Source organism: Bradysia coprophila, chromosome X (assembly GCF_014529535.1).
Source record: "Bradysia coprophila strain Holo2 chromosome X, BU_Bcop_v1, whole genome shotgun sequence".
NCBI classification, from domain to species: domain Eukaryota; kingdom Metazoa; phylum Arthropoda; class Insecta; order Diptera; family Sciaridae; genus Bradysia; species Bradysia coprophila.
This window is the reverse complement of record NC_050737.1, coordinates 6,898,717-6,922,213: the sequence shown is the minus strand read 5'-3', so window position 1 is coordinate 6,922,213 and position 23,497 is coordinate 6,898,717. Positions and strand designations below refer to the sequence as shown.

The 23,497-nt window shown below is 32.1% G+C and overlaps 1 protein-coding gene across 3 annotated transcripts in view; it reads right to left on the bottom strand.

Moving 5' to 3' along the window:
* Nucleotides 1–23,497, bottom strand: part of LOC119085742 (homeobox protein abdominal-B-like) — a 93,201-nt gene that overhangs the window by 41,541 nt on the left and 28,163 nt on the right. Inside the window, exon 1 of one of the 3 annotated variants that reach the window (XM_037196210.1) lies at nt 21,420–21,782. The exons of 1 other annotated variant lie outside the window; for it this stretch is intronic. In XM_037196210.1, the coding sequence (XP_037052105.1) occupies nt 21,420–21,450 (31 nt within the window). In that variant the 5' untranslated portion in view covers nt 21,451–21,782. Of the gene's footprint in view, nt 1–21,419; nt 21,783–23,497 lie in introns of those variants that run through there. One more of the 3 variants, XM_037196212.1, reaches the window with a different exon arrangement.

Genomic DNA, 23,497 nt, shown 5'->3' with positions numbered 1-23,497 from the left:
GTGTATGTACGTAAAATGTACGCGCCATTACTCCTTCTTCATCGTTCTGCTCAGGGAAGACGGGAAAAAAATATAAATGTTTTTAAGAGAATGATCCTAAAGAGAAAATATTACGCGAACGACAGAAGCAAAAAAAAAAAATCTTATTCCGAGTTCTATATTACAATAAAATCGTAGCGCTATGTGTATAGTGAGAGAGGGTAATGTAATGATCGAACCAAACAAACAGTCACTGAATACACACAACTTGAGTTTGAAGTTTTGATTTTATAGATATTTCCTAAGTGGATTAGATACTTATTATAATAAATTCATAACTTGGAATATATATAGGATTATGTTGTTTTTATACATCCCATCCTATAGACATTTCAATATATCCATACATACTCTATATATGGCACGAATATATATCTATATAAAGTAAAGTACATCATTTGCTTTAGTCTCCGCTCTGATTATATGAATGGAATTACAAAAACACGACGAATAAATTACTTTTTGAAATTTGGAGTGTTCTGTGGGGATTGCCTTTTTTATCTTTATAGTCATTGGCAGAAGAGTTTTTCTGCTTTTAAGTAACGAGTATATCTACGAGTATATACTTAAAGATATAACTTTGGATAATGCATTTAATAATGGAAGTGTTTTTTGTTGGAGTACACAAACTGTAAACTAAAGTGGTTATAAAATAAATTATTTTAATAAAATGAAAGTAAAATTTAGCTAAGATACGGAATTCCTTTAGATTAAAAATCTTGAACATTGCCACGGTAGCCACGATGCTGTCTACAATTTCGAGCTGAATTTTAAACGCTATGTGCAATGTATAGTACCGTCCTGTAAACAACTGAATTTATATTTTCCTTGCGAACAACAAAAAAAATCAACTAAGCAAAGTTTGTTATTGCATACGAGCGCTCGAAACTCATTTTTTATTCAACTTTCGTATAAATTTTTCTTTTAAATATCCTCCTCTCTCTCTCCATGTAGTGCTTAACAATTTTGAATTAATTCTAGAAGAAGCGTTTGTTTTATGTAATTTTTATTGCTCAACCCTTCTCATTTAATTTTATACAAAAAGGCACACAAAAAAAAGATGAAATTGGAATTGTTGTCGAGGACAAACCGTTTCCATTTATAGTTCTTTTTATACTTTAATCCATGAGCGAGTTTAAAATTAAATAATTTTGTGAAGGGTCGCTCCAACTGTGTTTATTTAAATGATGGTCTTACGTTATATGACATTGGATGGTACAGTTAATTAAATGGCATAGGCAGAGGCTCACATTCAACGAAAAAAAAACTTTCATTGAGACAAGTAAGTTTCCATTTTAACTTAAAGCAACTTTAAGCGTAACTTGACTACATCAGCAAATTGGTAATCCGTCTGTTACAGACAAAACTGACAAAAGTAAGCAAAGAACTCTGGCTTAGGTTATTTTTTATTGCAAAATGTATTCGAGAACTAATGAAGTAAAGGATACAATGCAAGGAATTAGAATTTTTTTTAACAATTGAAGTAACAGAGTCGACATTTAACCTGGGAAAGTCGTAGTTCGAGAAAAGTTGAAGTAATATCTACAGCGATCGAAGATGATAGAGCTCATCGATAATTGAAATACCACACTAAGGCGTACTATTTCCAATTCTTCCAATACCGACATGTAAATTTTTGTTTAAAGGTCTAAACTTCAAATGCCCTTGCTATCAATAAAATAGTTGAGTTCCGTTGGTTTCAGAAGAGTTGTTGAAATAATTTTAACGACATCGAAAAACTAATTCAATCAAATTTAAAGTAAGGTCGCAGGTTGAGCAACACCTACAAATTAATCGACCGATTGTATAAATATTTCATTTTTCATCGACGAAGATGTTAGAATTGATTAGACGCCCACCACAATATTATCAAATATTCAATTTCGTAGAGTTGCCTCGTAAGTTACAACAAAACATGTATTTTACATTTATTCACTTATCTAAGTTTTTTTTCTGTATAAATAAACAACATCGAAGTGAAGCAATTGTTTCGTTGAACGTAAAGAAAATAAGAGATAAAAAGGAGATATTTATTTGAACAAAAAAAATGCCTTTACATAACCTGTATTTTGTACTTATGACTATCGACTACGGGTTCATGAATATGTAAATTGATATTTTACAATAATACGGCGATAGGTAACATTTTAAATTCATTTCATTATAAAATGTAAGCGATCTACTAATTTGTTTGAGTCTTAATTGCATTTTACGAATAATGAATGCTAGAAATTACTATTCCACTTTGACGTTGTTGTTGTTTTACTTTTGAGGTATCATAACAGAATTATTGTTGATTATCGTAGAGCCAATCAATTCAACTAGACTTTTACGGATTTATGCGCCACAAATGTATTCCCTTATCGCACTAGTATATCGAAATATCGAAATGATAGAAGAAATGGTAACATTTCCAAATTAATGTGCAAGGAAGCTCCTTACATGAATCATGTTTAACTAATGAAGTAATAGAATTAGGACGGAAAAGTTGAAAAGTCTAGTTTTCGCGTGAAGTTTATTGATCCTAGGAAGAGCCGAGGTCGATATTCACGCGAAAACTTGAATTATTTATTTTTCATACGAGTTGAGGACAATATTTTACATGCCGAGGGTTTTAAAAAAGTGCTTGATTTATGAAACATTAACTAAACGAAATCAGAGAATTTATGATCGAACATGCCGAACTGAGCTACGCTTGCCGTTTATAAACAGCTAAGTATTGAGTCCAATAACTACCTACAACCTTATTAAAACGAGAAAAACAACCATTCATACAATAAAAATGTCTTAAACAAAAGGAAATCATTAGCATATTATCATCGCCGATGCATTTTTGGACATTGTATCAAACGAAGATCAAGTACTTACGTCCAATTTTAATCAACGCAAGTAATAAAAGTTTCTTAATTAAATTTAATGAAATTTTTGACAAAACCGAAAGGTCTTTAACCGGTTCCTACCCGACTGTGCAATAAAAGCCAAAATCACATTGGCAAACTATACATTCTGTGCAGACAAGCTGACGTTATACAGGAAACTTGTACAAATATTTGCAAGTCTGAACTGTATAACAGGATACAATCAAATTTAATCAAATTTCCTCTACCCAATATACCTATACGTAGTTTTGACGTAGAACTTTATGTTTATCACAATATATAATATCCCTTCACTGCATTGTAACCTCCTTTGTTCATGGGTTAGAAGCAAAATGTTTATTTTCTGAAAATAATTCAAAATTGTATGCCATGGGATGTATGTTTGTACGAACAATAAACTTATCATGTGTGCAATATGAATTCAAATGAAATAAGAAAATATTTCACAAAATATATGTACAACTACCTACATCATTTTTTTTTTTTTTTTTTTTTTTTTTAATTGTTCGTTTAATCAAATCAAGTTTATACAGTTTGTTTACAAATAATTCTTGTTAAAAATAAATTTACAGTCTGCCAGACTTTTCCAAATTTATGTATGAAATTTCATCATTTTAAGTAGTACTAGACTTAAAAATTAAAAAAAATTGAAATTTAATTGGAATAAATGAAATTGCAATAGGTTCATCACCTTGTAGATTGAAAAAAGCACGAAAAACAATCAATATTCTAAATTTTTTGAGTAAATACTTAACCTAGGGTTACAACAAAGTTTGTTGTGATCAAATCAAATTTGAAAGAAATCGTAATTCTCATAATCAGTTCGTATACAGTGGTCATTTTGGTGATACGAAATTACAAATAGGGATGCGGTTGTGTCTATAATGACAATAGCTTGGAATTATGGCCTCCTAACAGCGAGTGGGGAGGTTTATAGGTACAGTTAGCAATTCTTTCTGCTGAAAAGCTGCCAAATTCACTAATAACGTTGTTATCATGTGAATACGTCTTGCTAAGCATATTCATAGCCAAATCGTACAGGTGTACGTTAAGCCTCGGCACTTTCGTAACTTTGTGCAGTTCTTCAGTAGATAAATACTTAAAGTTCGTTCTCGATCTTCTGAAATTGATTGCCATACGTAGGCATCTATTTTCAAAGACTTTTAACCTCCTAATCAAGTACTTTGGCAAACTATGCCAAACCGCGACGGCATAAGTTAGAACCGGCCTCAATATGGTTACATAGGTTTTAACTTTAACTTCTTGCGAAATGCCATTATTGACTTTCATGATGGGATACAGTTTATGTAAACCGGTGTTAGCTTTCAGAAGCATCCTGTTCACATGTTCGTTGTGTTTAAGGTTTGGTTGAACGTAGTAACCCAAGAAACGAACGCTATCCTTGAAAGGGATTTTTGTGCCATTCATTTCAATGCCACAAGCTTTTTCATTTTTGGAACGCCCGCGGTTGGACCTCTGAATGAAAAGAGCTTCAGATTTTTCCACATTTACTCTAATTTTCCAAATCTGATAGTATCTGTGCAACTTGTGAAGGTGGCTTTGTACATTTGACTTAGCTCTGCTCAGGGATAATCTCGTAGAAAAAGTACTTGTATCATCTGCAAAGACGGTCAGAGTAGTGTTCATATGCGTCGGCAAATCAATCATGAAAATGATAAAGAGTAAAGGTCCTAGTATGGATCCTTGCGGTACCCCATCATTCACTGTTATTGGGTCGGAGAGCTGGTGTCCCAACTTAACTCTGTAACTACGTCCTTTGAGGTAGGAGAAAATAATTCTGATGAGATAATCAGGAAACTTCAAGTTTATCAGTTTATATATGAGTCCTTCAACCCACATAGTGTCGAAAGCTTTTTCAATGTCTAGAAAAGCGGCTATTGTAAACTTCCCATCGTTAAAACCCATTATTGCTTCTTCAAATAACCTTATGAGAGCATGAACGGTAGAGTGCTTGCTCCTAAAGCCGAATTGGCTGTTTGGCAATAAGGCATTTGTGTCGCAGTATTGTAATATTCTTACATGCAGGACTTTTTCGAGTACTTTACTCAAACTGTTCAATAGACTAATGGGTCTAAAATTTTTTGCCTCGTTAGCGGGCTTGCCTGGTTTGGGTATCGGTATAACATGGGCTTCCTTCCATGAATCAGGGTAGTATCCTATGCTCAGAATACAATTAATCAATTTAGCGAGGAATTCGAGTGCAGACCTGGGAAGCTTTTTCAAGACAATATTTGGGATAGCATCCGGTCCATACGACTTTTTATTTTTCAAATTTTTAAGAATTATTCTAACTTCCTCAGGATCCGTCAAACGTAGCTCAAACAAATTTGACGATGACTTCTGAGAGAAGGAAATTACTTCAGACAGCACAAGCGCATCAAAATCTGGATCTCCCATACCTCTATTTTGTTTGTGGATCTCGTCGTACACTTTTGCAATAGCATTTGCCTTATCAAATGGATTACTGATAAGGGAACCATCACTTGCCTTCAGCTCAGGCACTACTTTTCTACCATCACCTAGGAGCTTGCTTATATTCTTGTACATCTTTGTATTTGGTCTAATCTGTTTCAACTTATTCATCAGAGTTTCGGAGTTTCTTTCATCAATACTATTCTTAATTGTCATGGCTAGGCTTTTGATTTCCCTCTTTATATCAGGATCGTTGAGTTTACGGCGAAAATGTGCCCTTCTCAATCTCTTCTTTTTGGCAATTAGGTCCATCAGATGTTGCGAAAAATGGTTCTTGCTCGTGAAACACTTCTTAGGGATACATTCTTCCATTGCAGAACTAATTGCCTTGGTCAAGTGCTTAACACTCGAATTTATGTCATCGCAATCTACTACAGGTGTAGGATTCAGTGCATCATTCACTAGTTCTTTGAATCTCGCCCAGTTAGCTCCCTTGAACATGAACTGTTCAACAGGGGCATCGTAAGAGATTGAGTCATTGATCTTCAAGAGGTACTGAACGGGACTATGGTCTGGGTTGAGTTCGGTAACACTACTACTATCGACATGAACACCCTTAGCCAGGGCTAGATCTATAGTGCTAGGATTGAGTTTGCTTCTATAGCAAGTGTATGCATTAGGATGGATTAATTGAGCTAAGTCTTCATCAACAAGAAATTTGAATAGGGCATTGCCGTTGCTATTGTTTTCAGAATTATGCCAATAGCAATGTTTAGCATTATAATCGCCTCCCATAAAAACGTTGGAGTGTAAATTCATGAGTTTCAAAAGGTCCTTTTTCAAAAGATGTTTTGGACAATAGAAAGAATTGACAACCAGAGATTTAGAGTTACTCAGAGCTAGGCTAATGCATGTTGCTTCAGAGGCCTCTAGCAGTGGCGTATTCAGTATTTCATGTTTGATATTATCTCTAATCAGAATCGCGGTCCCCCCACCAGAATCCGATAGACGATCGTTCCTGTAGATCTTATAATTTGGAAATTGTACAAAGTTACTATTATTCAGCTTAGTCTCGCTTAACAACAACAAATGAGGTTGTTGCTCTATCAAAAGGTACTTAACCTCTTCCTGTTTCGCTTTACTCCTGATGGAGTTCACGTTCCAAGCTATTATCTTCAAAACGTCACGCAACATACCTATGTGAATTGGGATAGAAAGTCTATGATCATTATTTTTTTCATCATTGGATCGTTCACCTTTTTGTATTCTGGCACGAAAGACTTGATTTTCTGCATGAGTACAGTCAAAGAACAGTCAAAAAGGCTGTTAATTTCATTAATTATAAAATTAAAACTTGTTCCTTCTTCTCCAGTTCCATCGTTAGACTTCAAAACCTGGCTATATGACACATTGCTTTTGACGAATGTACTTTTACTGGAATGAGCAGTGTTACTTTTGATTGTATTCAATTGATTTTTACCTGATTTTTCTGGCGATTTTTTTAATTTTTCTGCGTATTTGACGTAAACAGGACACTTTTTGTAGTTGGCTGGGTGGTTGTTGTTGCAATTCACGCAAGTAGCTGGTTGATCGTCTTCAAGAGGGCAATCACCCGGAGCATGACTATGAGGGCACTTAACACAGCGGTATTCAAGTCCGCAGTTGGATGCTGCATGACCGAAACGTTGGCATTTCCTGCATTGGGTTCCAACTTCTTTTTTAATAAATGGTTGCCATGAAATGCGTTGATGGCAAACGTGTTTGATGGCCTTTGTCAATTCCGTAAGTTTGGTACCTTGTTCAAAGTTAATGATGAACATATCCATTTTCACCTTTCCTTTGGCAAACATTGGTTGAACACTCAACACTCAACACTTTCACCTACATCATCATCATGGTTCGGTATAGGGTAAACTGGTCACAAGCTGACGACATTTTTTTTTGTTCTCTTGAAGAAATGTTTATTGTGAACTAAATGTGTGTCTTCACATACTCGCTGTCGTACATCTTGAATGAATCCATATTGTATATTGTCATTAAAGAATTGCGCCGTTTCTTTAAATATTCCTATTGGACTAATGTTAGCAGATGGAGGGAGTATTTTAATCTAAAAATAAATCTCAAGGTGTGACAACGTCATTTTTCTTGCGACAGTTTGTGTTAGACATTTAGTTACTTGATGATTTAAATTTGTGTCTATATAGATAGGTACTGACGTGAGTTTTTTTATGTCGTTCTTGAAAACAATGACGACTATTTTTGATTAAAATATGTAAAACGAAGATTTCAGTAACTTCCTTGTCAGAAACAGTAGCAATGGGTGGAATTGACTATTGTGCCAAAAATCAAACAAACATTTGATTTACGGTTCTCGTTGCATTTGAATCAAATATCACAATTAATGGATTTTACGTTCGACTGGAACTGTTTCACATTCCCTATGCTGATATACACCTATAAATTTAATCCACATCCTTTCATATATAGCATTCTGTGTTGTATCAAACGTTATATGCTCGCAACGTAACCCGTAATTTATTTTATACGGAATGCTGCTTGAAATGCTTTTATACATGCAATATAAAGCAGAGAGAAAAGGTTTTTTTTTCTCTGGAAAATGGTTGTGCTGGCTGATGATATTAACTGTATAATATAGAACATGTTATTCGTAGAAAATAGATCCCTAAAAGGTATACGCGTCGGGAATATAGATTTTATTTTATAAAATGGAAATGTTAAAATATAAAGATAGATATATATTCCATTGAAGACGAGAATAGTAACGTACGTACGTACATACAAAACAGGTTCATAAAATAAATTATATGAACGAAAAAAAAAAGTTTTTCCTTTAACTTATTTTGTATTAAATATAATGTTCCGTCGAATAATTTTTTTTCCCTTCTTCTTCTTCCATCTTTTGTTTATTTAAAATTTTAATTTTGAAAATCGAAACACGGATATGCTGTGCGCCATGTTTGTTTATATTGAAGCGTTATAGTGAGTTAACTTGAATTGACTATTTTTGGTATTTTCGACATGTCGAAAATTTTCTCCCATTCAAAACGTTTGTGCCTGGGTATTAACCAGACGAACGTGACTGGTATTCGGTTTGACTACTGGTTATAGCATTTGAGAACATTATTTATAACTCGAACGCTTCGAAAATATTAAAATTTTTGTGTACGATTTCGTCATATAATACAATTTTTATATTTCGGGAAAAAATCATCGATGTCTTCCGTCTTCTTTCATATTTGGACTGATGCTGACGTATGACTCTATTTTTTTTTCCAATAATTTTTCGTACACTCACAGCAAAGTGGAAACATTTTTTCTGATTGAAGAGTTGTCCACAAAAAGTTTCGCCTTGCAAATGAAAAACCAAATTCTAACAACAATATCCGAAAATAAAATCTAGATTTACAATTGTTAAATGAAATGTTCGTGTAAACAGTTTCAAACCACAACAACTCCCAAATCATAGAGTATGTCCGTATTCACTTTTCTGCGGGTGTAATACGAAATTCTTGACAAAATCGAATGCACCACACAGTTGTTCGTTATGATTGGAAAATTGCGTCAGAATATAAAAGTAATCCAAAGGTCAATCCCATCGTATATGAATTCGCATGAGACTAAAGATTGCTTTGGTAATGAGATTTCAGAACTGGAAAATGTTTCTATTTGATAAGAACTGGTTTTAGTTTAAGTATAGCTATTTTCATAATAAGGTAGTAAATGGGAGTGTTTTGCGTACTAGATGTGAGATTGCCGATACGAGCGAAGCGAGTGCGGCAACACATCGTGTGCGCAAAACTCCCATTTACTACCGTGTTAGTAAACTAATTTAAAAAATCGAACTGAAACATCAACACACCATGACACCGTCAAATATTCATATTCCACACAAAAAATCTCAGATCTAGTACAATGTCAAGAATCTGCCAATTTTCAGTGAATAAATGTAAAATTATCGAAGTTCGCCGTGAATAAATGAGAAATTATCGAAGTTAGCGGTGTGCAAATGAAACATTATCGAAATTTTCAGTTCATAAATTGACGTTCTGAGATTGACGAGTTTAAATCTAGCTCATTTTGATTCTAAAAGTGTCACCGAATTGTGAACATTATGACATTACAGTAGATAAAAGCCATATCAAGTTATGTCGCAATCTAATCGAATGATGAGATCTGGAAAAGACGCAAGTAGCAATCAACATTAAAAGTAATCAAGTAGCCATTCAATTTACCATTTTACAATCGGCTTGATGTTATAACAAAAATCTATCACTCCCATTGTTTACAGTATATCTGGTACAATGTATTTCAATTTTACTAGATTTGACATACATTTTGGTATTTAAAACCACTTAGATCCCACCGCTTAGTTTTGCCTATGACTATCTATTTCTAAGAGCGACTAACGAAATATTTTCAAAAATCAATTTTGCTGCCGTTTCGTATAATACAGAATATAAATCACCTACCCATAAGGAAATGTTCTGTTCACTGTGAAAACAATTACAATATTCGTCATAGCAACACCATCTATTCAACAAAAAATGAAGTTGAAAAAAAAATTCAATGTAAAGCACAAGGAAAATTTACGAAATAAAATTGAAATGAGTGTGTTTCTCCGCTGAATATAATATATACAGAAACTTACAGAAAGCCAATGCGCACGTAGACGTTCGGCAAGTGGCTGTATAAACCGTAAAATCCAATTGGAAATTTTAGAACAAGAAAGATTGTAGTCCAGCAACGAAAGGTATTTTTTTAGTGAGTTGAGAGAGTAATTTTCATTTTATAATTTCTTATGGTATGGTATATAAGTGTAAAACAGGCATATAGTTGCATTTATAGATTGAATATTAAATTGATAAATTGACTTCAGGAATTCTTTTAAATTTGTATTAGTTTTCTGAAATTTTGTTTTAAGCTTTTCACTATACTCATACAAACAGAACAGTGCGTATGTCGGAGGGGAACGCAAATATTTTTAGTACAGTCTGTCAAACAGTTATCCAGTTCAGCTTTCTAGAGATCAGATGAAATGAAAATGAATTGTTGAATTTCAAATGATTATATTTTAATTCACTCGTAATATGGAGTGCGTGTACTGCAACCATCCGTAAAATTAGTCACTGTTCGTCGGTATTTTTACAGTTTTAGACTAAATGCTTAATATTAATCATAATATTTTCAATAAATTTTGAATTATATTCTAAGTTAGTAGCAACTCCGATAGGAGCAGAACGTCTTTAAATACATTTTATTTATCTATCTTTCACCACTGAGATGAATATTATGTCATACAAAGTAGAAAGTAGCAAATAAGGAGGTAGCTATGCCTAGAAATTCTTCTGGCAAGGTTTCCTCAAAAGAATTTTCATCTCAGAAATTTAAATAACAAATCGAAATATGAATTTATGATTACGATTTTTGAAGTTTTTGTATATTTTTAGATAAGTTTCGAATTCACGAAATTCCCGTTAGCATTTATTGGCATCGACTACAAAACTATTTCGGTAAGACAAAAATCCTCCCAACATCATCAACAAATCAAATTTTTTTTTATAGCAATAACTTTTAGGATGATGTTTTAACTAGCCGACAAAATCAAACAAACAAAAAATTAGTTAAATCACATCACGATCACAAAAGAATGCACTTACAAAAACTTACACAAAAATCTAATTCTCAGCTGTGTAATTAACTTAGCTCTTCCGTTGTTAAAAATATTTTATTCGTCGTAAAGAATTTATTGTTCCGAGCATTTATGCATAAAACATAATGTATTGAGTGATAAAATATTTTTAGAACACACAAAGAATTGAAGTTGCTATTTATATTGTCATCAAATTATTTGCCACTGAAACTCATCCATCAGTGTTAACAATATTGTTTATTCGATCATATCAATATGTTTTAGTTGCTTTAGTTGCATTATTATGGACTCCGTTTCGATTAAATAATTACGATTTTACGAAAATATGGTGCCATTTCATCTTGTAAGAGAGTTTGATGATTTTTTGAATTCATTTTTTTGCATGTTAATGGTAATTCGACTTGAGGCTATTTTCCCGGTCTTTTTGACTTGACAGGAATGAAATTTTTGTGATGACAGAAACAAAATCGGAAAATACTTACTCTACGTGCCTTCCTGCTTTCCGGACTGAAGTTTCAACCATATATTGAAGTACACAATGGAAATATGAGATTAAAATCTCATAATTGCTTGGAATTAATTTTAATTATTAACTTTCCGGCATGAAACCCCAGAAAACGTGGGTCTAGTGCTGAAAAAATCACTTGTAACACAACATACTATTACTTCATTAATACATATTAGTAAGGAAACGCTAACCCACAACTTATTTTTGTTTTGACTTGCAATGACATCCTTAGCCATTTTAAAAAGGTTTCAAATAAATGAAGGTTATTCACCTTGAGTGGATCACATACATAATGAGCGATATCTAGATCGTTGAATTATTGTCTTCAGGGTGTCACAAGTCACATACGACTCAGTAGATTTAATGTTTACTGGTGAATGTGATACCTCGAATTTCGGAAAAATAATTAACTCCGATGGAATTCTATTGAAATCATAGATATACAAAAAAAATATTGAATATGACGCATGCTGCACTCGAGTTCATATATCATACGAAATTAGGGTGACGCTTGGTTTTATTTAAATGCACCTTCAGTTGCATTCGAAATATATACCGCTCGCCGGAATAACTACATTGAGTAAAACTTGGTGCGTGTGCGTTATTTCTAGCTTGTCACAGTTTCACTGAAATATTGATAGGAAAAAATGCTGACAACGATGGAAAGAGGATATCAGAAAGCTACAAAAATAGACACATTTTATGGTTGGAAAACTTATAAATAAAATATCTCAAGAGAAGTTTAATTTTCATGAAATACCCAAAAAAGATTCTAAATGCCATGGAGGTAGGTGTCATAGTAGTTCTGGATGAAATTTTTGTTAAATAAAATGGTGGGCGTCCTTACGTGAAGAACTGGTTTCATTATAATTTAATATGCTCCGCAGCACTCTTACATTCAATGTCCTCTATAGGATGACGCTTTCGTGTTTTCTATATGATTTTGCTGTACTCACTTAGATATAGACGTTAATTACTTATGCTCTTTCATTAACGGTATTAATTATACGAAGTGCATTTCAATTTCAAATTGCATTGAAAAAGAAAATATGAGCAATAAAATTCAGTGAACAAATTATTATAACAAATTAAAGTGAATTAAAGATAATTGTTTTGATATGTCGACAAAAATTCCGAACACGCAACGTAAATATTTTTTTTTCTTTCTTGTTTCTTACCTTACTTTTTCTCTCTATATTTTTGTTTGATTTTAAGATTAGTGTATTGCATGTAATATTACATTATGTTAAGTAGTGGTATTGTTGTTCTGTTCTTTAATGCTATGGCGAGACCAAACGAACATTCATGACGAACAGGTAAATATAATGCGATAAAATTACGTATTAAACGTCCTATCGTAATACGGCATATTATTTTCTAAATGCCAAGCAATTAGATTTCTGTTATTTATATACCAACTCATATCAAATCGAAAATAATGCTTCACTTCTTGTGTTAACAAGCGGAAATTCAATGCACTAATAAATTATGATAATAGAGGTAGAGTTGGATTGATGGAATGTTTACAAGAAAAACGCAACATTTCTACTGATTAAAATCGTTGACTACTTAAAATTATACATATTTTTCATACATTCCGTCGTTGTTGTTAAAGTTGGTCGTAAAATTAAAAACAAAAGAAAAGCTGAATATAATTTCAACCATCTCAAGACTATAACAAAATTTTTAATATTTTTTTTTTCGTTTTAAATAAATATTTTTGTTGAATATCAATTGTGGTCGTCCTTCCGAAAACCTTGATCTCTAAAAATGGTGAGAACGAAAATGATTCGTCTGATGGTGGAGCACTGACACTAGAGTAATGAGTCTTTAGAAATATTTCGTTCAGAAGTTGAAAGAATTGACATGTTATGCAAGTATCATCAAAGCTCTAAAGCTCATTATGGGAATATTAGCGAAATATAAGAAAATACAGTTAGAGGCGGTTTTACCACTACCGCTCGCGCGCGTGTTGCAGCTTCAAGCTTATATAAGTATAAACTGTTTTGATTGTGTTTGTGTGTGGATCAGCTGAAAAAGAGCTGACGCAAATTCATGCTGAAATTTCACTGCCTCTGACTGTAGAAATTTAATTATTTTTTTAAGAAAGGTATAAATGAGTACATTCTACTTTCATTGATCTTATAATTCGCTAATGTTCTAAATTAAACTATTTCATATGAACACTGTGTAGTAAACTTCGATTGACAGAATTTTCTTTTTTTCAGGCTTTTTTTTAAGTTGAACTAAGCTTCATGTGCTAATCACTGTAGCTGTAAAACTAGAAGGATCATTTTCAGAAAAATTGGAATATCTTCAACCTCACTTTGTACAAAAGCATGAACTAAATTTATATGAACCATACCCACCTTTCGTACATTAATTGAAAGTACATGGAAACCATTTTTTTTAAACAGCTTGAAGTGAAAAAATCGACTCCTAGTCAACGTTTATCATAAGTTTGTAGACTGATTGTTGTTTATTCAAAATTATACCCAGAAGTTGTAAGTATCGATGAAAAATGTTAGGCTCGACACCTTCTATCATCTGTTATCGTCAAGGACGACAAAAATATGCAGCGTGCTCTGGCTTGTGTCTTTTTATTATAACAAAATATGTGTTAAAATGAACGAAGTAAAAGATTTTTTTCACAAACAATAAACTATTTAAACAGAAGAAGTCTTAGATTTGATGATTGCATCGCAATATTTCTGTAAAATGTTGAGAATTGACAAGAATTTAAATTGTAAGTCAGGAGTGTGATAATTGAATCATTGTTGATGTTCCACCTATCACATAGTTTACTACGAGAATTTACAATACAAAATTCATAATACTGATAGCAATATATTACGGGCGTAGTCTCACGAAATTTGTAATTAGTTTCATGATGGTGGAAAATCAACGACGAATCAATTACGATACTCCTCTCAGTTTATCACTTGATAATGACAGTCAATGTCGATTTTCCGGTAACAACGGATGTAACTATAAATAAATGTGGAAAAACGAACATATTATGGCAGTCCAATTATTATGGAAACTGTTAATGATGGTCACAAAACTGTTTTTCTGTACAGATAAGTTTTGCAAACACGAAACGCTAAGTCGACAATTCCAATTGTAGCTTAAGCCAAATCAAACAACAAATCAAATACATACATGCGAAGCATAATAACCCAAAAATACATAAAAATCTATAAACACCCAATAAACAAGGTTTTATTATTATCATGAATGTTATTCATAAATTTATTACATTATCTAGAGACAATCAAGAAGAAAGGTCACAAAACAATTTTATATTATAGCAATGAATTGATTATTTTATGCCGATATCGTTAGACTTAGTAAAAGCGTACAGTTTGTGCTGGATGTATTTTTTTCACTCTCGTTACATCAGGCTAAACAATCTCAAATTGCCAACACGTTACACTTTTGCCCCGATGTAAATTTTAGTCGACGATTATTATCATGATTAGCAACTACATTTCATTGAAAGTGCAAAAATGAACATTAATTTTTTTAGCCATTTCCGACCAGCCAACGAATTGTTGATGTCCTCTAAATAACCTAGAGTTGTTGTTATATGAATTCCATTAAAAATATTGAATGATAATAGCGCCATTTTTGTTCAAAAGAAGACGCAAAATACCATCGAAAAGACAGAATTTATATAAAAAATGGTTGAAACACAACATTTAATATTCTGATTCTTAGTCAGTCTGTGTGAAAAATGATGAGTCAACTGGAACAAAAGCTTTTACATTTTTTCTGTTAGCTTAAGGCCACAATTTTCGCATATATTATAACAATATTCTTGTTCTTATAACAACAGTGTAGAGTACTGTAAAGCCCGAAAACAAACATTAATGCACGTAGGTAATACGTCGTCTTTGGACCGAACAGGCCAAAGTGGGTGATCGGGGCAGGTTGGTCGTTTCCTTTTTACATGCAGTTAGTTAACACAACTAATAATATGTTGGCTTCAGACATCAACCGTAAGGTAACCAGAACAGCCGTGCATACATGTCACGGACGGCCACTATTATTCGAAAATAACCTGATGAATTTTGGAATGGGTATCAGTAGGAAAGCAACTGAGTCTCTATCGCAGGAAAAATGGTATGATATTCCATTATGTCAGAGACGTCGAGATTTCAACGCGGTGATTTTTACACCATTCCACTCGGTCGCTTTTTCACAAGTGTTAGTATAAATAAATGTAATTAAAATTTGATAACCAATGTAACCCCAATTAATGAAAAATTGGATCTTTTGTGTTTATCAACTGAATGAAAACGGATTAAAAGTCAGTGTCAACGACTATTCAAAAAAGGAGTCTCACTGAATTTCATCATTACAGTCTCCGTTCAGACCATTTTCCGAAGAAAAAAAAACGTTAGGTCCTTTGAAGCCATCCGTATAACCTTGAAAATAAATTTGAATATTAAAAATCGAGAGCGTATCGGCTGGCTTTAACCATATAATATTTCAAAATCTGTCTGAAAAATACGCTATGTTCGTTGCACCAAAGCATTTTTTTTTTCTTGTATCATAAACATATAAAAAGTAAAAACTTAAAAAGGTTGTTGTACCAAATCTATTTGTAACACAATAATAAAGGGATTTTATTACTCTTCCACATATTTAGTTCAAAATATAAATAAACGTTCACATTATTTAAACGTAAACAAAACCGTTAACACTTCTTAGAAATTGCTTTAAATACATTGAATAGAATTCTCTGCGAGAGGGAATTGATCAGATCATATTCAAATTCGGAATTTTTGAAATTTATTTTTTTGGCACGAATGAAAAAAAAACATTTTTAAACATTGTGTGCATGCATGGTGTAGTATTATAATTAGACCGTAAAATCGTTGAATTTCTTCGAAGCTGAGAGACAGCTTTTTATTCGTTTTTACCGTTGTTGATGTTGTATTCTTTAGGAAAATCATTATACATTGTCTACATTAAAAAGTGATTTTTCTGACTCCACCAAATTGTAGATCGATGGTTTTATTTATTTTCTATTGTTCGGAATTCTTTTTCCCACTAATTATCAAAGAATCATGCTTATTGTGATGTTAAATAATTTTTTGTCTCGTAAATTATAGATTTCATTCAGATAATGAATATTTTCTGAAAAAGAATTTCTTTTCATTCACCAGAAGTTGACAGTGTTCTGAATAGTCTCGATAATAGAATACTGTAATTGACGCAGGAATTGAAAATGTTTAGATACTGCAAACGTATAATCATTAAATCTGGTACTTCTTTCGCTCAAGTATCGAGTAGTCCTCAACACAAATTCTTTTACTTATTATTATCTTGCCCAAAGCTTGGATGGCGTTTTCCTCGATTCCGGAAAATCCAAATTCAATTAAATTCTTTTACTTCGTTTGTTTTAACATTTCTAGAAAATGCCAGATTATCCGTAGATCATCACTTAATTTTGTCGTTTTTGTCAATAACAAATGAACGGAGCAAATTCAACAGTTAATAATTTTGACATTTTTGAACAAAAACTCAGCTTTGATTATTAATATTGTTAAAAAAAAATCAACTAAAATCCGTGTAGTCGCAGTTTTTGGGCCGAATTATTTCGGATCGATTCAAACCTTTTTTATAGCGCAATCAAATGTATCCATTAAATAGCTTGAAGTACTCGAATTTTATCGCGGTATGAATAACTCGAATCGAGAGTAGTACATCTACCTCCTAATATTTATTTATTGGGCTTTCAATACTCAGTTCTTGCTTCTGGTCAACAGTCAGTTTACTGTCTAATAAAAGGATATCTTTACGAATTAAATGATATGATTAGTGGGACTTAAAACTTATTAGATATTAAAGAATAGATAATAGTGATGATCAAGTTATTGCTTTTACTGTGATCGCGTACCACAGTACCACACCTGTTTTATTTAGGGAAAGATCGAACATTGCATCAATTCTATACAGTTGGATTGGCTTTTTGTCTTTGACGACACAAAATAAAACGTTTCAGATATATTATGAATAATTTTTTGTAAGATAATAATAATCTTCACTAATCCACCTTTGTCGTCATTCTAATCTGACACACGGATCTACGTTTGAAAAAGCTTAGTAAGTTTATTGCAATGCTAAAACCCGTGTACACTTAACAACAATCAACGAATGTAAAATATGCTACGAAGCGGTCCAACAATTTGAAAATGTGTGAAATTTAAAATCAGCTCTGAACATCGTTTTTTGACAAAACAGTCTTTAATCCGTTGACCGAACAACGAGTTTCAAAAATTCATCACTTTTGATAGTTTTGTTGTTAGAAAATAAATCGAAAAGCAGCAAAAGAAAACGAACTGAAGTTTGAAAAAGCTCTACGAAAAGTATGCACATTTTTTAATGAATGCCAACACGGCAATGTTGAGCTTTATATTTTACAGGAAATTGGAAAAAAAATTATGAATGAAAGTTTATTACATGAGTAATTTACAATATTTTTTTGTTATAGAACAATTTGCAACAAAATTTATATTTACTGCACAACAACATATGGCGCATACAGTTAATCTCACCTTATTATTTAGAATGCACAATAAAACTGAATAAGTTGCACATTATAGCACCGCACGCTTGCATACATATATTATGCACAATTTTACGAGATCCACACAAAAACATTTAAAATTCTATAGTTTTTACATAGCCATTGAATGAGTGTCACTGTACTTTATTATTACTTTTAATGGAACAATTTTTAATGTTCGCACACAACACAAAAAGTTTATGGTTGATGGAAAAAATTCTTTTCTTTTCTAAACAAACGTCCATATAATAAAAAAAAATTTAGCCGACAGCCGAAGAGAAGGGATTGTTATATTATATCCAAATTTAGTCAAAAAAAAGAGGGGATCGGCAAGACCAATCACAATGACTTGTATATATACATACTGTACGTTATTTATGCTACGTAGAGATACTTTCAATACATAAAAGCTGAATGGTTTATCCAGCAAGGGTAGAAAAAGCTATAAAAATGCCAGAAACATGAGCTTGAAATTGGAATTTATCTTCTTTACATTTGAATCATTTAGGATGCTAAAAGAAATATTTACCAATTGCAATCAAAACAAGGAAATATATATTTACTCCACCAATACCTTGTTTTTACTGGAATTGTCTCATGAATGAACGGCACAAAAGAAATTGGTTTTTAATTTTATTGTTCTTTTTCGGGTATAATATAAAGAGTATTTCAGGCATTTTCATATAATTTATTATTCGTGTATGTTATTAGAAACGGAGAAAATTTGTAAGAATTTATAGATTATACTATGCTACAGACACATTTACAGTAATTGGGTGTGTGTGCTTTTGGTGTATAAACTGTCGGTGCGGGGTAATACAAAAATGTAACATCTTTTTTGAAGGGATACACAATAATGACTTTCGCAGTTCTAATAATTTTTTCATTTTGTTAAATTTTGATGAATGAAATGGAGTTGGCTGGAAGTTTATAGCGTATTCCGGGGGACTGATATTACGCAAAAAGTAATTAAAAATTCTTAACTGCAAATTAGAAATATTTTCTTCTAAATAATCAACTCAAAAATAACAGAGTTTGGCTTAAGGGTGCCTACATTCTATGTATTTGATAGATGGCTACAACAAACAACGCCCCTTGTATACATTGAAGGGTAAACAATTCGGTAAAATGTTCTAATTGACGCATTTTCATTAATGAGCGGTTCAATCAATTTATTAACTACACACGATGTGTGTCTATATTTACTCGAGCCTAATTCGACAACGTAATTCACGATTCGATGTTAATTGAATTCGACAAATTGAGATAAATGAAAGTAATGTTTGCATGTTACTGAAGAAGTAAAACCCATTCCGAATGTAATTGACTCATAAAATGTCGTATAACATTAGAATTTATTACGAATATTTTATTTATACAAATATTTTCGTTAATTTCTATCGGTACAGACAATCTATACGAGTAGTACGCATGTCAAATGATGTGCTCATCATCAGTTTTCGAAGAAAAAACTGTAAATACTAGTAAAACATCTTGGGGTTAGTATGAATATGTATATAAGAAGCAAACGTAGAAGAGAGGGAATAGCACTAACTTGGCGTAGTTTTCCTAAATGCTTTGATCGGGCATAATAAAAGTGCGAAGCTGATAAAGTTTAATCGTCATATGCATATGAAAATTTAAATTGTATCATTTTTCTCTTTAAAATCTTACCATTTCGGGAGGAAAGTCGTTGAATGATCACTAAATTTGTTACTTCTAATGTGTGATGCAAAATCTATTACTTCATCAGTTTAAAAATGCATTTTTTCTACATAAGAGGACATTAGCCATAAATCGTATTTCAGTTTGGTTGCCTCTCGAGATAACAGATGACTTAAAAGAATAACATGGGATTATTCCACTTTCGGCCCAAACTCTGATCATCACTGAAGTAAATTATTGGCCAAGTCGGAAAGGTAAGGACAGATTCTTAAAATGTTAAACTTTTCAGATCTATATTCCTATGTCTATTTTGAGAATATATTCAACATTTTAAGTGTCAACTAAATTAAATTGAATGGCTGCTTTCGTGGAATCAGTTTGTGGATTACTACTGATTTTACCTACATAAAATAAGTCAGGCGTCGAACGGCTATGTATTTTATACAAGAAAGATGATCAACTTCTATTTTCGTGCAATCAAATTCTTTCTTTCTGGACGATCGTTACTTTATTTACAATCAAATCTAATTTTAGAATTGTCGATACAAATTTACCGTTGCGAGATTTTTTCGAAGAATTTGGTGGAACAGTCTCAAAATAGATTTCTTGAGAGTTTATTTTCCATCAATAGATCGTTTTTAATCTTATTTTCAGTTACAAACTGATTTTTTTTTTAAATTGTAGACTCAATTGTTAATTTGTTCAATATTTGGAACACTAAGGTTCAAATAAGTTGGATAAAATATGTTCAGATCAAATAATGGTACAGTTTCAATAATAGAATAGATCAAAGTTTGAGAATTCCCTTGCGCCAGCCGAAGAATTTGATTTTCATACACACCCACACAAAAATTTATCACCAAGTTACATACAACGTTTTTCTCAATATAGGCAACAAAAGCTTTACTTTTCGTCACTGAGTTGAGAAAAACGTTTTTTTAGTCATACAAGTGCATCTAAACTGTAACGTGCGCAGATACGTGCATTGTCGGAACACTAGGATAAGATAGGCACAGTAAATTTGGTTTATTATTTTTTTTAATATTGTCGTCTAACATGAATAGATTTCTCGGTCCATATTCCAAAACAGAAGTCAACAAAATATTGACCATAGAAGGCCGGAGGAGAGCTTATGAGTGTCGAAAAATGCTACGAGTAGCCACAGCAGTTGAGGAGGAGAGATCATACAATTAAAGGTTGTAGTCATTCAGGAAAAAATACTTTGAAAAAAAGCCGAAGAAAATTGATTTTTTGTGACTTTTTAGGGTTCTACCCTGGCTCGCGTTGAGAGGAAATTTTTTGATATTGGAATGTTAATATCGAGATCTAAAGATAATAAATTTTCTCGTATAACAAGACGAGAAAGTATTCGTTCAATGATAAGAAATTCGATCTAATCAGTAAAATTAACAACTCCTCAATACCAGGGGATACATTGTATCTTGTATACATAGGATCTTTTTTGCTTTTTTTAAGAAAAAATAATGATCAACGGTTACTGTATTTCATACGGATCTTTAGGACCTTATGCATTTGCTTACAATAAAAATCAAAATTAATTTCGATTAATCGTATACATTCACTACATAATCAAGCATAATCAAAATGAAAAAAAAAAGTAATAATTTAATTAAGACTTCAACTAACCGTAAAATTGCTTTTTCATGCTCAAATACATATTTTAACATATGTAGTGCTACACACCGCATTTAGTTGTTTATTTGATTAAAATTGAATTACCATAGTTAAAATCGTTGGTCCGACGGTCCAGTTCTACAATACACACAATCGTCCATAATATTATTCTTTAATAACTTTATTGCTTCGGAAAAAAATTATTTTCTTTTTTTTTTGTTTTGTTTACACTATTATAAATATTTATCTCACTTATATTAACTTTTATTGCACCAAAATATATTAGATTCAGTAAGTTAACACTATACTTTTTATTATAAAACAAACATTATATATATATTAGTAATAATTTACTATGCCAATAAACTTAAGTACACCGAAAAAAATTTATCACTTTTTTATATTTTATTGATAGTGAAATAGTGCTTAAATGCATGTTTCCCAAACAACTTATACAGTGGTACTAAAAATTCATTGTGAAGAGATTTTATGAAATAAAACATCACATACGAAAGGTATATACACATTTACACAGCCATGGAAGTCATATTTGAATTGATGTTTCACTGTGTACACTGTGTACAGTGTAAACTCGGAGGGTTTTATACATAGATGATATCAAAAACGAATAGCACACCGTGTGGTGTGTGGTGTACTTCTGTGCTCTGTGTGTATATAAACGAATTATACGCCATTCTCTCTCAAAGCTATTAACTATGGATGTATGTACCATTTTGGATGTATATCCGAACCGCCAAGCTCTGTACATTAACGATTTTTGATTGTGTGTTTCCGAAGGCATGTTGTAAAGTTAGCTTAATTATGTAGAAATAAAATTTTAAATGGAAATTTATTTGAATGATACGAAATGGTGTGGATGGAACGAACATATTATTTTTTTTTGTTCGGATCGGTTTTCGATGTGAATGAGAAAGAAAAATATAATGCACACGAACGTATCGGCAACGAGTATTAGAAATAAAAGAAAACGACCTTTTTTTATACATTATTGCTATTGATTTGGTTGCATTGTAAACGAAATGTTAACACACAAAAAAAGAGAATACCAATTTTATTGGGAAACCATTGACATTGACCTAATGTGGTCAATGACCAGTAAATATTTAAAATAATCTTCGTCTTCTTTTCAACACAAAAAAGAAGATGTTACACTACAGCACACTACAGCATCCACCACGACCTTACATTTCCTGTTGAAAATTTCATAAAATTAAAAATATCAAAGACAACAAATTTTTTAAAATTTAATTGCTCAATAAATATGTAATCGTTTGTTTATGGAAAGGAAACACTGATTTTTACTTTAATTTACTATTGGAAAATTGCGCTAAGCTCGTTACAATTTAACAACGTCAGAGCATGATACGGTTTCGTTAGTTTCTCATAATTCTGAAACAATTTGTTTCACATGAGATTAGATATCAATTCATCACATTCGATTCAAATAGTGCACTTATAGAAATTTCATAATTGAATTAGAATTCATAAGACTCCTATGCCTTGACAGTTCCTTAACCATGAAGTATCTCTGAATCAATGTCGAATATATAGAGCTTCAAAGACCTGGATAGAGATTACTGCTTCAGTTCGATTTTCTTAATTCTATCTCAACTCTACCTATAGAGTACGATTCATTATTCCACTGAAAGATGTCGCTGCAACAAAGCTAATGTAAACAGGAAAGAATCATAAAACTTACTGACATATTCCTGGCCAAGACATTCTTCAAATCGATTTTTCACCATGAAGCCATGATGGCTCATTTTCGGCCAAATGGAGAAAAATGTAGATCTGGTCGTGGTCTACATTTTTCTCCATTTGATCCATTTGATCTGGTCTTGGCCAGGAATATGTCAGTAAGTTTTATGATTCTTTTTAATCGACGGATTTAGTCAAATTAAGTGCCATTCTAAAGTATATCAGAACATTGGAACAGTAAATACTTTTTAAATCGGCCCTATATCGGCTACGCGATAAGAGTCTTAAATAAGGATATGATGGAACGAATGCAAACGTTTTTGTCAGATCTTTATCTTTGAGAAAACACAACGTCAATTGAAAAACTAATT